This window comes from Python bivittatus, unplaced genomic scaffold (assembly GCF_059951505.1).
Source record: "Python bivittatus isolate LINGU-HERP-01145 unplaced genomic scaffold, Pbiv_v1 ctg000220_np1212, whole genome shotgun sequence".
Classification (NCBI taxonomy): Eukaryota; Metazoa; Chordata; class Lepidosauria; order Squamata; family Pythonidae; genus Python; species Python bivittatus.
In genome coordinates, this window is record NW_028277048.1 from 6,679,220 (window position 1) to 6,695,419 (window position 16,200).

The 16,200-nt window shown below is 41.7% G+C and overlaps 2 protein-coding genes and 1 pseudogene across 3 annotated transcripts in view; 1 reads left to right on the forward strand and 2 right to left on the reverse strand.

Moving 5' to 3' along the window:
- The window catches only part of LOC103049780 (5'-nucleotidase domain-containing protein 2-like), a 28,036-nt gene extending 22,093 nt beyond the window's left edge, over positions 1-5,943 (reverse strand). The window contains exon 1 of the mRNA XM_088137739.1: positions 5,595-5,943. Within this exon, the coding sequence (XP_087993865.1) occupies positions 5,595-5,877 (283 nt within the window). The 5' untranslated portion in view covers positions 5,878-5,943. The remainder of the gene's footprint in view (positions 1-5,594) is intronic.
- Positions 5,944-9,894: 3,951 nt separating this feature from the next.
- The window catches only part of LOC103049207 (protein bicaudal D homolog 2-like), a 30,116-nt gene continuing 23,810 nt past the window's right edge, over positions 9,895-16,200 (reverse strand). For both annotated transcript variants that reach the window (XM_007420521.4, XM_007420522.4), the window contains exons 7-9: positions 13,973-14,124; positions 12,562-12,763; positions 9,895-10,927 (exon numbers count right to left, since the gene is read on the reverse strand). In XM_007420521.4, the coding sequence (XP_007420583.1) occupies positions 10,922-10,927; positions 12,562-12,763; positions 13,973-14,124 (360 nt within the window). In that variant the 3' untranslated portion in view covers positions 9,895-10,921. The remainder of the gene's footprint in view (positions 10,928-12,561; positions 12,764-13,972; positions 14,125-16,200) is intronic.
- Positions 15,672-15,849, forward strand: LOC112540487 (U2 spliceosomal RNA; annotated as a pseudogene).

A 16,200-nucleotide genomic window follows, 5' to 3' on the forward strand; every position in this document is an offset into this window, starting at 1 on the left:
AAGTATCTGGTGAACTTCATAGCCAAGACCCAATTTACTTATTTTGCTGTTTTTATCTCCTGCCCAAATCAGTGGACTCTGAGCGGGTTACAATATATTAGAAATTATTATAAAAACCCACAAGAATAATAAAGGCTCCCCCAAGATGGACACCAATCATGTTTAACTATTGTTAAGGGTTGAAGGCTGGTTGAAATACAACGGTTTCCATGATCTTCTAAATCCTATGAGGGAGGAAGCTTTACAAACTACAAATTATGCTTTAAGGTTATTGCTGTTTACCAATACCCCATTCCAATCTTCTTTGTAAAGCCTACTAAAACCAACATATAGGGCAGGGATTCAGTGCAGGCTCCAAACCCAGGGCCATCCCGCCAAGTGGGAGAATGGGAACACCAACTAAAACAATATTGCATGGCACACTATGTTGTGGTAAACACAAGCGTATCCCCAAACTCCTAACAGGAATATTCTAATTCAGAGAGTCACCCAGTGTGCCTTCTCGATATTTTGGACTAAATCTACCATAATCCCTGGCCTCTGACCATGCCGACTTGGTCTTATGGGAGCTGCAGTCTAAAACATCAGCAAGCTGAAGCCTAAAACAAACGTCAGGTTTCCTATACTTTGTTTACCCTTTCAGTTTTTCCCTGCCTGCATTTCACTTTTAATGAGTAGGGTTAGTCCTTGCAGGCCAGTTGCTTCTTTTTGGCCCACTTAATGGGCATGCTTGGTGTGTTTTTCTTATTGAAAATGGCAAAGTTCAAGGTTCCCCCAAGTGCAGGGATGGTCAACCTCAGATGGCTTTTTTGCAGCCCTTCGAAACTGTCACTGAAATAAACCACCAAATCAGAGAGGTACAATTTCCTATTTTGGGGGGCAAAGAAAGAGATGCATGCCACTGGACAGGTTTAACACACCCTTTTAAAAACACTCCAACCAGAAGATAGATGTTTTGTTAAAGTTTAAGATATACCTATCTAAAAATTCTGGGCCTGCCCATTTGCACAATCATGGCCCTGCCTCTGTGGCACTCAACTATCAATTTTAAAAAATGCTGCCCTTGTCTGTTTTAAAGTTACCTTCCTGTGCCCAAACACATTTATATCACTTTGACTATATAATTATCAGCACTCACTCTGTGAGTTCTCCATTACACAGAATGTTTACAAGGAAAAGTTAAAAAGAGATATTAAATAGGAACAGCTTTTCCTTTGCCTCTTATAAAATCTAGTCATGACCAGAAAGGAAATTGGATCTTCCTGGTTAGCCATCCTACTAAATAGGCTATCAATTAATACGCATTGATACACATTCTAATCATTTTTCATTCTAATAATTTATTATGGAACTTATCTGGTAGGTTTTATAACTAGAAATCATCATTACTGTATGGCTTTATCATAATCCTTGAATCTGTTTTTAGTACATAGCTAAAAAAGTTTCAAGGATGTTTTCTCAATGTTTTCTCAAACATACAAAATTATACAGCCTTCATCAATTGCAGCATCTCTTCTCATCACTAAGTAAAACAGCCAGTTTCCATGCCTATGCAGAAATATGATGATGGTTCTTTAATAGATCTGAGCTTTATTTCTACAAATCTCTTTTTAGAAATTAAGATTTGGTGGCTTGGATTTATCCCTGTCTAGTGTAAATCAGTAGTATGAAATTATGACATTCTAAAATAGCAGCAGTGTACTCCCCTTGTAAATAAGGATACTTATTAATAAAATTATTAACAACTATCCATGTTCCACTGAGTTTCCAACAACATTTATTTGCAAACAAGAATTCTGTTTCTTTTGGAATTAAGGAACAGATTAAAAATAAACATGCCAATACATGAATACGTGGCCTAACAGGTTTAGATAATTATGTACAGAACTAGTCACATAATTGTTAAAAATCTGGGAAAGATTTTAATAAGTTTATGATCAAAGCTAAAAGAGACTGACCCTTTTAAGTTCTGGTGGGAGGAGAAAACAACCAAGGAATAAACAGCAGACATTTATAAAACTACAAAGTGAAAAGGTGAAAATAAAAGGATTTGTTTTATTTTAATAGAACAACAATCATGCAACAAAACTGACTGGCAGATAAAGAAAACATTTCTTTACACAATATGGAATTATCTTTTGTTGGGAGAAGTCTGCTACTAACTTTCAGTGACAATAGCCAAAATGCGATGTTTGTTGTTTTATTTATTTATTTAAAAATTCACATCTAGGCTCATCACTCTTGGGATAACAGATAACCAGGGCAGGGATAGCTTGAAGGAAAAACAGGCAACTGCTCAAAATTATTTCCTTCTCTGCTAGCTTTTAGGCATGGTATATTGAAGTCCTGGGAACAGGAATTAAACCTTTGTTTTCCCAATACTGGACTTTGTCCTCTTATCTTCCCCAAACTTTTTATTTTTCCTTCCAGGAACATTCCCATCCCCTCACCTTCAGAGCTAGCTTGAAAGCTCTTCCTACAAGCTGGGTAGTCATTGCTGGAATCAGAACCCAGTTTTAATCTAATTTATCAAGGCAATCCTTATACTTTTCAAGGATGAACTACCTAAACAACATCAATGACACCAGACTTCTCACACAGCATAAATTTTGATGCTTCAGCTGTCTTGTGATTATGCAACTGGAGAACTAAACTGGTTGGCTTTTCATGTGCGAGAAGACCGTTAGTAACAGAAGCTGCCATTTGCCACTTGATGAGTCAGCTAATTTCAGAGTTCAGAAAACTTTTCCCCATCCTCCCTCCTTTTGCCCCCTGAAATAGATTTTACTGGAAACAAGTCTCCTTCGTAAAAAAGCCCAAACAACCCCTAGGATGAGTAAGAACTTCTTCCCGACAAATCACAGTAGAAATTCCTGGGTCAGACAGTTGGACAGTGACAACGCAATACTGCAGAGTGTTGATGCCACAGCATATTGGGAAAGAACTGGCAACACGCAGGAAGTAAGCAGATACGTATGCAATGCTGAGGGCAGCAGCAGGAGGAGAAAAGAAGAGCGGGAGAGACGTGGCATGCTTGTTAGCATCCAGAAAGAAAAAAGTCAGCCAATAAGGAAGACTTGGATTATTTTGGATTTCCAAATAAATATTTCCATCCTGGCACACAGAGACAAAACCAGCCAACTTCCTTTTACTCTGTATTAATTTGAAAAAATCGCTCCTGCTACATGAATACCCAGGATTACCATGATTCCCTCGTAGCATAGATACATTGGAAAGGAACTAAGAAGTGTCAAGCCTTGTAGATAACTCTTATGGCTTAGGAACATAAGATGCTGCCTTACATAGAATCATACAATCTAACTCAATATTGCCTACACCAGTTTTAGGTTGTGCTGGCTGGGTATGATGGGAGCTCTCATCCAACAAGTGTATTCTTTCTCCTTCAGTTTGTTGCGTTAACCAGTCAGCACCCTCACAGAGCAGGGGCTGACCTACAGCAAGGGTAGCCCCAGGATCACACATTTCTCAAACACCTTTTTAGTTGTCCTTACCCCCACCCTAGGCCCTTTGTCACACTGCAATGTGAGAGTTGCCCAAAATATATTAGTGCTGATTCTCACTACTTTCAGGTGGGAAACACAGAAAAAAATTAGTGTATGCTTTAAAATAGGCGTACTACTTTGTCCCCCTCCCAAAAAGTAGAGAAATACACACTTCTCTAGAACAGGTAAGAACGGAACAGATTGCCCCTGTGCATAATACATCCCTACCAACTGAACTTTGCACTTCCCAAGGGGTTAAGTGCAGTCCCCAGCCCCCCAAAATGTGACCACCTCTGTTGTGGATAGAGTGGACTCTTAAAGCATTTGGATCAGCTTTTTTGAACCTGGTGCTTTCTTGAACCTCCACATCTGGCGTTATGGTCCAGATGTGCTTGGACCATAACTCCCATGATCTCCAATCAGCCTCTGAAGCACCACTCCACCCTTTACAGGAATTTTAATCTCCTTTGCTCTGGTGGAGATTACAGCTACTACACAGAGGGAGCATTTCAAACTTCTGGATAATAGTGAGACAACAGATGTTTTTAAGAAATGAAATAACACAGACATACTTTCAAAAACCAGGTCTAGCAACTATCATCTTAGAAGAGATGTTCCCTCCCACAAAAGTGGGAACTTCTTTTCCAGGACTGTTTTTACAGGACAGTCAGACATACAAGCTTTCAAAAAGCAAAGAAAATATATTTACATCCACCCTTTCAAACAATTATTGATTTGTATGCAGACTTTAGTCTGTTGAAAATTATTAACACTTTAAAAGTGTGCTAATCTCAGTGGAAAACTCCACCAAAACTGCAGTTTCTGGAGTTTCCCTACTGCTGAGTTGAAGCACTTACTCACCCATCCTTCAGTTTGCAGAAAAACTTACATGCACTTTGAGATTCTCCTTGGATGGTTCTGGAGTAAATTAGAAAATACTACTTTAAACCAGAACAAACATATCTCTGATGGGCTTTAGATGAGATAAAGGGAACCTGACTGGATGCAGCAAGAAAAAATTATGTTGGCCCTGGTTAGGTGCTGTGGGAAAGGCTGTTGCAGCCAGACAGAGTCCTAAAGCACCGTAGAGAATAAAAGGTTAATTCCTTAATATCAAGAGTCTTGCAACACCCTACCAGCTAGGGATATTAGATGCATGAAATGTTATACATAGTCAGCAGAAAACTCTACGTAAGTAAGATTGTGGGAACATATCACAATCGGTTGACCTTCAACACCCCATCGGATTCTCTGTTGTAATTCTCTTCTTCCCGCTAAAGTCCTCCCTACGAACCAGACACAAAGCAATACTGTACAAAAGCAGGGCACAGATTCCTCCCTCCCACCGCCAGAACGTCCTTGCAAACTAGGGGGAGGGGAGCGGAGACAACCCAGTCTGAATGCCTGGGAAAGAACGAGACCCCGGAGCAGACCTCGCACTCCAAACACAGATGGAGGAGGAGGAGAGGAAGCAAGGCGAAGGCAATCGGAGTCAGCGCTAACTGTGTAAAGCGGAGAGCGAAGCTCTCATTTAAAGGGGCGACAAAGTAGTCGGCCTTTACGTCTCGAAAGCAGATTTCGAGAGAAGAAAACGCTCGATGAAGACCCCCTCCCCGAAAGGCTACGATGGATTAACCGGGAGGAGACAAAAGGAACGGGGCAAGAAACGACCAAAAACATTTTCGACGTGCAAGCTGGTGCGTGTGCAGAGCCAGGCATCCAACCACGCATCCAGGAATATGAGAAGCGGAATACCTGGATCGCTGAGGTACTCCGGATTGCGCTTGGGAGAGAAACCGTTCCTTTAAAAGCTCTAGGAGAGGAGAAATCTCGCTGTTCACTCCCCAAAATGGGAGCCTACTGAGGAAGGGAGAAAAGGCTGGGAGGCAAAAGCGGGAGGGAAGACAGGACAATGAAGCAGCCCTGCCGCGGGGGGACGGGAAGAGAGTCGAGGTGGGGACCCTTTCGGTGGGAGGACCTCCCCGGTTTCCTAGAGCAGCTTCCGCGGGGGCTCTCCCTCGAGGACGGTCGCTGCCGCCCGTCGGGGGCCAGGGGAAGGCCGGAGAGGTCTCGCTCTGTTCCGCGACCCACCTTGCACCAGCCGCTTCATCTCGCCGTAGCGCGCCCAGAGAAAGCTCTTACTGTCCGGCCCCGGAGCTGGGACGCTCGAAAAGGCTCGGGCGGCCGGGTCTTCATCTGCCGCCGTTCCTCCCGGCACCCGCCGGGCGTGCGGCTTTCTGCTGCCGTAGGGTGGGCTCGGCTGGGGGGCTTGCGCCGCTGCCGCGGGTACCTCGGCCCCGAAGCGAGTGCAGTAGGAAGCGGAGGGGGCCGCCAGGCGCACGAACGACCCGGCACGCACGGCGGCCCCAGTCATGCTGCAGGAGGCGTCTGGGAAGCAGCCTTCTGCAGGAGAAGAAAAAGGCGGGCAGGAGGCTGGGCGGGGGGAGGTCGCTCCGCCCCGCGAGGGAAGGGCCTAGCTCGATGCCCCCGGCCCGCGGGTTAGTCGCCCCCCCTTGCAGCTGTTTCTATTGTAGCCTGAGCTTGTCATACAGTAGTAGTTTCTTAGAACTCTGTCTTCCCTCGCTCCCACCCCCAGCTCAGCTATTTGGAAATAATTGCCAGAGATCCAGTGGATGCATTTTCCCCTGGAAAAGGATATATGGGATCGCGATCTAAGGCGTCGGATCTTAAACACAGTAAAGAAAAGCGGCGGAAGGTGAGGATGGTGGGGGCAGCTGCCACGGGGCTTCCCCGTCATTTGGTTCTTCCTGCAGCGTCAGGTTTACAAATCTGGAGGGTTCGCGGGGAGGGCACTCCGTCGCCGAATCCGAATCGTGAGCCGGTAACCAGCCATATTTTAGTCCAGGAATCCAGCCAGCCCGTGTGACCAGTTCATGGCTTACCCAGAACATTGGATTGAGTAAATTATGGTTAACAATGTAGCCAGGAGGTCCTTCCTGCGTCTTCTGTTCATTTTTCCTCCCATGGACTACTGAACTGTCGGGCAATGCCCTAAAGGTGGCTGAAAAAATTGACTCTCAGAGCCTATAGTCCCTTTCATTTTGTCAGAATTTCAGTCCCGTTGTTAGATTTATCCTTAAGTAGGGATCATATTCTTTCAAACAAGCAGCTGAGAGAATTGTTGAAATCGTTCTTCTGTATTATGAAGGCTAAGACGTGGTTTGAGTAAGTTACAGTGGCTGGGTTCACACAGCACAATAAGTCACAACCCAGATTATGGCTTAGTACAGTGGATGAACCTACTTTGCATTATGTATCAGGATTTTGTGCCATAAGACTCAATTTTTTTTTATCTAAAAGATTATCCTCCCCCAACAGAAGATCATGAAGGTAGTGAAATCAAATGGTGTCCTTCATCCTGGCAGGAGCAGCACATTTTAAATTTTCCTGGGTTTGCATCTAAAGTCCTGCATCACTAATGCTCTTTGAAATCTTGGGGAAAAGATCTATGGAGGCTTAAACATGTACTCTGTTTCCTCATAGTGTCACCTTCAATGCAGATATCTGGGAGAAAGACAAGAGATGGTAGTAGTGTGCAACATCAGAGGTGAAGGTAAAACGTTGACAAACACAGCCAGACCTAAGCTGGACATCGATAATCTTTACCTTATCCTTTCCTTGAACTATTTCCACTCCACCTGACCATTACAGTATACAGATTTTGTAAGAGTTAGCACCAGCATTTTACTTCCTGTCTTTCTAAACCATCTTTCTTAGAATCAGTATTGGAAGAGACAATTTCAATCCAATCTCTGCTAAGACAAACACAACTTTTAGATGTCATGAAAAGGCAGCACTTTTTACTCCCAATCCCTTTACTCCCATTAAGAAGTGCTTGTGGAATTTCCTATTTCAAGTATCATAGTTAAAGTGGATATTCTGCACCTTGACTTGGAAGGGGCACCACCTTCATTCAGTTCTATCTATTCTACATGCTCTTCCCTTCACATGGTATAAACATTAATGGTAGGCAGGCGCTACTTTTGTATCCCCACACACTCCAAAGCACCTTTTTTGGAATCAAATTGGAAGCATCACACAGCCCCGTTATACAATCCTTCATCTGAGTCACAGTGCCCCCACATGTGGCTATTTATCTCCTCTGGCTTGCTTTTGCCAATGTAAAGGATACAATGTTGCCACTATCAATGGCAGAGCACTCTTGCCATCAGCACGTCTCCAACAATAGTCAGCCAAATATTGGCAAAAACATACGTATATGCTTACTCACTGGGCTATTATGAGTTTCCCTTTAAAACTGTTTATGGAGGAAGGGAGTAGAACCACCCTGTTGTCTGTACCTCCCTTGTTTGTGTGTGGATAGCACCCTTTTGCTGCTACCGTATCTTTAGCTTAAGAACAAATCATTTTAGTTGAAGTGGGCATACAAATACATGGATTGTGCATAATTTAACGCAGATGGCTCCTGCTTTGAGTCAATCCTATTTTTAAGGGAAAAATGATCAAGTCCAGGACAGAGTTCAGTCACACAACTTGTCACGCAGTCCCATTAAGTGAAGTAAAGGATGATCTCCTACCTCTCCTAACTTAGTGATTTAGGTCTCACTCAAACCAGCTAGGACCTTATGGATAGTGTTAAACTCTCCACAGCTGGTAGTCAACAACTATTTTATTAAGCCAGAGGTTTTCAAACTTTGTGGTGTCCTGACTCCCCAGAATAAAAGCATGTACAGTCCCCTACGAATGAGGAGGAAGAAGAGAAGCATATGAACAGTTGCTGCAGCTATTGTTTGGGACTTTTTGCAGTGGACAATTCTTTATACAAACTGTTAGTTCTTCACGTGCAAATCTGGAGTCCTGTCAGAACTTGGTTTGGCTTTGCTTGGGCAAACCAGTTGTGCTTGTCTACCCTGCCTAGCGCCACCTTGTTTTCTTCCCATGTGTTTTCTCCTCCCCCCACCTCACTAGCAGCGCAGCAGCTGAGCACTCTGGGCTACCTGTGATCCACAGCACTCCTGGTCTTGTGGGCACCAGCACAGAAAAGTCCAAAAAACCCTTCCTCGGCTCCTTTCCACCTCTGCTACCATGATCACCATCAAAATGTTGATTTAATATCTTTGGCTGTTTTTATGTCTTTTTAGTTTTGTGCGCTGCCCAGAGTCCACTGGAGTTGGGTGGCCAATACATTTAAATAAATAAATAAAATGTAGAGTCCTTAATACTGGACAGGGCAGGCTCAAGATCTTGGATGTCCAGGGCCTGCCCCTGACAGAGGTTGCTACTGTGGCAACAAAACAATCAGCCATAGAATGAATGGATAAATTAGCTTGCCTAGGCAGAGCAGGAGTATAGTCTGACAGGGCTCCAGCTTTGCCTGTGCATGGCAAAAAAACTTTGCAACCCTTCCCAGATTTGCTCACAAACCCCCAGGGTATCATGAACCAGTTTGAGAACTCCTGATTAAACAATACGTGACACAAGGAGCAATGGCTTTCTGTCTCTCGGAATGAATCGCAACTTTTCCCTGCTGACAATGTGTTATGAATTATCAGATTCAGGAGATAATGAAAAGCTCTCTTCTTTAAAGCAGCTGAAACATAGATAATAATGCAAATTATTCTTTAAATCCCAGTTTAAAAAATACGAATTTCTTATTATTGCATATTGAGGGATGAGGGCATACTATGCTACAGGGACTTTCTCCATTGGGAAACACAAAAGAAGCTTGATATGTTAACATTAGTTTTTTTTTAATCCAAAGGCATGATAAATTTTTTCTTATTTCTTGGCCCCTTCCTTTTACAAAATTCCCATAGATATCATTCAATTAAGAGGGGAAAGAAAATTTCACAGTATTATTTAACAATAAAACCAATGTTTGTTATCAAGCATATAGTCAATAAGGGATCAGTCAAGACTCCATCTTTAACTAAGTATACTGTACTACCCAACTGATCAGTTTTCACCAGAAGGGGGCATCAGCCAACTACACAGTCTTCACAATACTGTTCTGTCTGGCAATACTGTAATTAAACAAACAAACAAAGCCCCAAATATCTTTCTCTGCCTTTCTCCCAGTGCCTGGCACAGTCTCCTTGAAATATAGAAGGTGCTTTCAAAAAGACTTGCATCTAGGCCAAATGGGGCAGGGGAAAATATATGCATCCTGTTCCTAGCACAGAGAAAACAGCCTAGGAACTAGAGATTGACCATTATACATTTCTTTCACAATGGAATATTACTAAAGAAATTTCCTGACATTCAGATATTGCAAAAAAATAGTTTTATCTATTTCTGGCTCATTATGATCAGGGAAAAAAAACAGGAAGAGAAAGTATTTTAGCAAATATAGACACCCCCCCCCATTTATTTCACTGAGACTTTTCCCCTTTAAGTATGTTATGTCAGTAAAAAAAAAAAAGTAGGGGGGAGAAAATATATATTATGAAACTATCATAGATGGAAAGGTGTTTGTGGAACACAGCAAATATATCAAGAATAGAATTAACAAACTATGAGAAGACACAAAAATGTCAAAGATCGTGTGACAGGAGTCTGGAAATGGCATCAGGCTATCTTGGGACAGAATTACAGGAGCTGCAATGTAAAGTATCAGGAGGGCAACTGGTGAAGAAGGGCCAGCCTAAATATTCTTTTGTTAGCATGTTAAATATGTGGGTGTGCGCGCGTGTGCGCAGGCACGCACACACACTTTAGAATTACTAACTGTTTTGATATTTCTTATGTTAGGCAATGTTTTACCCTATAGATTTATTTCCTGGATTGCAGTTAAAGAGAGTCTAGAAGCCAAGGAAATCATTCAGCTAAGGGGAACCAGGAGCTTGCCTAGCTCCCAGCTGCAAAACTACTTCCAGGAATCAGGATCTGACAACACATCTCATGGTTACCTGGAGCTAGTTTCATACCTTGATTCAACCTGTGCATTTATCAGTCAGTTGCATACTGTGTTGCAAACTACCTGTAAAACTTGTGGCAAACAGATAAGCAAAACAAAAGGAGGGTCAATGAAGAAAAAAGAGAAAGAAAAGGAAATATGGGGTAGTGAAAAAGGAGACCTCCCCACTTTCTTTCAGCCAATCAGCACTAAGCGTGTAGCCTTATTCAAGGCAGACGTTGCTGTCATTAGAATAGAGCTAAGAAAAAGGTATAGTATTAGAGGTGCTTTACAAAACAGTTCCAGAGACACATTTAGAGAGAAAGTATATCTTTGGGAATTCTTAAGGCAGTAAGGAAAAGGAGGAGGAAGGATAAACAAGCACATTCTGGCTAGAGGTTCTCTCCTTATCCAGTTTCCTTCTTGAGTGGCTGCAGGTTGCAGGTACCAAGTGTTTTCGGTTACTCAAAAGAGAGCTGGAGTCCTGTAGTCACAGAGCATCCCAAATAGCCATGAAATCCTGTACTGAATCCTGTTAGCCTCATCTCTGAAAAGAGAAGGAGGAAGGGAATTGGGGAGAAGAGAGAAAGATCAGGAAGATCCATATAATCTCATCAGTTTTTCTACTTTTTTTTTTTTTTGCTGATCATGGCATGGACTTAATTACCATGCTGTTTGACATTTATTTAACATTTGGAATAGAAAGTGTACTGTATTAATTGGCCAACATTATTACATCGTATTAAAGAGGTCAGATGTGGAGGTTTGCTTAAGGCCATGCGACCAGTTCTTAAACCTGCTGTTAGAGAGGTGGCAATTTTTGGCTTAAAAAAGCCTTTTTATCTGTAATATTCCAGTCCTCCAACCTGTGATAGCAATAATATTTGGCTGTTGTGTATATTGCCATGAGTTTTGCGACAAAAGAACTGCTCAGTTAATCAGTGTCCCAGTAATAAGAAAGTAAATGTGCTGATAGTAAAATCGTTATATTGTGAAATTACAGGTATCATCTAACATCTTAATTAGAGTGCATGTTCATCCCCCAAGAGGCTCACTGACAAAAAGAAACCAAGTGCCTCTGAATTTCATTCAGCAATGAATGAGATTCATTCTGAACATGCCACAGCAGCATTTGGAAGCCCTAAACTCCTGGTCCTGATTTAGCAGTTCTACTGAGCTTTGCTTATGGTTACAGTGACCATATATCCTTTATTATAAGGGACAGTCCTTTATTTCAGAAAGCTGTCCTTTCAAAAACTCACTTTTGTCCTTTATTTTGGTCCTTTAACTTTTACCATACAAATGGCACCACTTAATACATAGTATTTCACATTCATGTGAAAAATATGGAAACTGAATTGTTTTTTTAAAATAAGTTTACATATATTGTTTGATTTTAGATATTTTTATTAGAATATGTGTTTTTATAAAGTTTTTCTTGGTTTTGCCCTTGAATTTTCCTTTGTAAAGCAAAGTTATAAACATAAACAATGTTTTTTTTATCCTTGTGAACCTCTTTCAGATTTGCTCCTTTTTCAGGTTTGTCCTTTTATTTTTTTCCAAGAAAATATGGTCACGGTACTTATGATACACTTATGCTTATGACTATTTACCTGCCCCAGTTTCTTGTAAATCCCAGCCTGTGTGTCTTTTATTTCTAGAAAACACCATCTTTGGCTTGTGAGAAATATTTTGTTAAAAAATATGTAGCGTTTCGGAAATGCTCCAGCATGCAGACAAAAGAGTTTGTGTGCTTTGCTGAGTTGTTTTGTCTGTAATCACAATTTGCAGCTGCTTCTGCCAGGGTCATAATTCTTATCACTTGCCCGTAGCTCCCATTTCTGCAAAATAATTAGATTGCTACAGTTCTTTGATGCCTATGCACTTAAGTAAAGAATAGAAAGTGTGGTTAGAAGCAAATTTGCAAAATGTGATTTGGTATGAACACAATGCAGGCTCAGCTCAACTCTACACAAACATTGCCTACAGCTAGCGCCAAAGGAAGAGGTTGAAATACCTCTATCAGAGAAAAACAAAGAGAGAGACAAGTATGTAAGTCTGTGGAACACCCTCCATTACAGCTAGGTGGACAGTGTTACATCTATAGCAAGCTTATGAATTGGGTGGTTTTTGCTCCTCCATCATCCCACAGAGGAACTCAATTGTTCCTATTATTCTTACCGCACTACCCTTGGCTGGCCTGAGTGCCCTCCTATTGCCCCGCAACCCTTCCACTGGGTTTTCAAGAGCCTCCAGTCGATGTGTGAGTGCCAGCTTCTGCTGGATAGCCATGCGCAACAAGGAGTTTAGGGTCTTCTTTTCATCCTCTGCAGCTTCCAGTTGCCGTTGCATTTCGTCTAGCTGGCTCACATACTGATCACACCTGAGGGCAGAAAATGGAGGTGATAGGTTCAGGTACATGCCAAAAAACAATTCCACAAAATGCTTTGCAAGACTAATATCCAATGGCTCTTCAAGTGCCAGAAACAACATTAAAATCTCATGTTGAAACACATCTCAGATTGCCTTAAAACAAGGGAGAAAAGAAGATGTAAAGGAATATTCAGAAATTTCATGCCCAATCAAGTTTCAGAAGCCAGAGAGAGCAGAACATGATTTTCAGGACAAGGCTGCAGTATTGCTAGGAAGTTGGCCAATCCTCGTAACATATTATGTAGAATAAAAAGTTTAAGTAAAAGTGTTTTCATGTCTCAATATCTTGTGCATTTTTAAAGCATATACCCTAGCTGTTATGACTAAGGTACTTTGTTTCCTTCTGCTGCTCTACTTTAAAGGCTTACATGGCCTCTCCACTCATCAACAGACACATAAAAGCAACCTTTCTGGGCCACTGTAACTGCCCTTCAAAGTTTAAAAATGTTCTACTAAGGCCCTTGTTGCCTTTGGTGATCTTGTATACTATGCCAAGGAGGGCACTCAAAAGCAGGCATAGCCAGAAAAAACTGAGTAAAACAGGACAGAGCAGAAAATGAATACACATTGATATTAAATAAGTATGTGGCAAAAATAAATAAATATTCTGCTGGAGCCAACTAGGCAAGTCCAATGACTTGAAACCTTTGGTAGAATGTCACACTTGTATACTTGTCACCACTTCCATCCCCTTTAAAAAAATAGTTCTTAATATTGAAGATGAATGGTTAAAAACATTAATCTCATTGCAGTATTATATGAAGCATTTGGAAAAGATAAAAATATCTTTAAGACAAATGAATCATTTCCAAAATATTTCTGAAGTTTAACTTTATATAAAATTCATCCACTGGCCTTAGATACACACCACCACGTATCTTTAACTTTTTTCCTAATTCTGTATTCAATAACTAAAGATTCTTTCATAGCAGTTTGCCACCAAAATTCAATGGTAAATCTTGCTATGAGAACGAAGAACGTGCAAATGAAGAACGAGATCCACCAAAGCTACTGGCTGTTCCATGTGGCTCCCAGTCACCCTATCCCTGCACTAGATTATGGAACAGTGGTAGCTATGGAAGAACTAATCCAATCCCACTTGGCTCTTTATTCTGAAAAAGCCCATTTCCTGCCTCACTGAGCAGACCCTGCTTCTAACCTGCTAGCAAACATGGCACGTAGGGAACAGAAAGTAGCAGCATCCTCCTTCAAGGCCTTGAGCTCGTGACGCAACTTGGACATGGTCTCTGACACCAGCACCTTTTCACCTTCGTACTGTCCTTTGAGATTTGAGAGGGCCGCCTCTGCTGTCTGCAAAGAAAGTTGCACACGCTCACACGATGTATAAATATCCTCCCCTTTCATTTCCATCATTTATAGAAAACCTACAGATTGAACACTTCCCCACATCCTCTAGGTCACCCTACAAATGCCACTCCAATCACAGCTGGATGTACCACTGCAGAAGTTTTCCTGGGAGGCTGAGTCTGTTAATAATGAACCCCTTGAAGGGCAACTGCACTGCTGGATTAAGAAGTTGGACTACATCTGCATAAAACCTTTTTGCAGAGAACAAATGACTTTGCCCATTTCCAAAATTATATTCTCGGACGCACTCATTCTTGCTTTTGTTGGCTTTAAAGTTAGGCAGGAAAATAAAATCTAATGTCCATACCCCAAACACAACCTAGTGTACTTGAAAACAGGATGACATCCTGAATTTCAGCAATAAAATGTAACAGAAGGGCTCAACAAGCACATGAGGGTCAGAGGAGATACTGGCAGATACAGCAGAGGGCTCCCAAATAAAAAAGAACAGGAGGGATACAATTACACCACCACCACCCAAATTTTATTGGCACAACTGGTAGAAGCTGAGGAATGCATTTTCTTAGGCTCTGGACAGACTGACATACTCCAGTGCAAATTATGGCATCAATATTTGAAGGCCTAAGGCCATAACTAGCACCCTACAACATTAAGTGTAGCTATGGACATGACCTCCTTAAGTGTGACTACTTTCCTGGGAAGGCCCACTTCGTGAGATGGGCGGTGTCTAAATTTGAAATATAAATAAATAATTAAATAATCCCTCTCATTTTGGTTTTCTAAGGTCTGATGACTTCCATTGGAAGCCCTATTTAGCTCTTTCAGAGGAATTATATTGTTTTTTTAAAAAATTGTTTCATAGAATATGAGGGAAGGTCTGTATCAAAATCAGTTAAAAATCATAATATAATGAAAGATAAGGATCTAGTTTTTCCATATTTATTTATTAAATTTCTATATCATTACAATACAGAAACAAATATAAAACATCCAGTAAGAAAGAAAACATCTACAGTACAAAAATAATCAAAATTCAAAGACAACTAATGTACAATTTAAAAATGGAGCAACACAATGCACAAGAATTCACAAGATGACAACGCATCCCTGGCTTGACACATTAGATGGTCATACCTTGAACCTCATGCTTGTTTCTGACCAGATAGCATGGAATCTGGAGATGGATGGGATTCCATCACCATGGTCAGATCATGCCCTGATCTAGACCTCCATGTAGCAGGGGGCTTATTCAGATGATCCACCAGTTGCCCAATGGATCCAATTGGTTTCCAGAGGATTTTCCCAGCTCCCTGGAAGACAGTTTGGTGTGCTACTGGAAACAGGAGGCAAGCTGAGTGTTTGAAATGATTGCCCCTGACCAGCCTTTTTCTGGGGGCTGATCCCATTTGGCACCATGGTTTATGGAGGCCCTTAGGTAAACGATAGAAACAATGCCTGGAATGCCAGTGGAAAAAGATGAAAAGCAAATCCGACTGAGCACAGGTACATACTTGTGTTTGGGCCTACACTATGCTTCTTGGCCTTTTGGCTAAGACAAAGTGTAGTATCTGTTCTTATGAGTCCTATGTTTGGGCCTACACTGTGATAAGGGAGGCAAAGCTTTCTCACTTTTCTCATATTGCATTTGTAGCCTACCATTTGACTTCCCTTCTTCGGGTTACACACCCCCTTTTGGGAGAAGTCAGTACTAAGATCTGCTTTGCCACTGTGACCAATCTGCACAGTATTTTGTTGAGAAAATCACTTGGATTCACCAAAGCCTTGAGTCCTCATGGGCAATCTTTATTGGTGACTATTGCATTGTCTTGCTGTATTATCTAGGATACCTTTTGGCCTGGGAACTCTGAGGAACTGGACAGGGCACTATTTAGACTGTGCATTGCCACTTCTAGCTTGGATCCTCACTGATCCTGCCTTTTGAGAGGAGTAGGCAGAGGTGTGACCACCTGGGTCTAGGAGACTGTCAATGTCTTGAGGAAATGGAGTTGCCCACAGTCTTGATGGAGGCTGTGGTGCACTCTCTTCTGAACAGGCTGG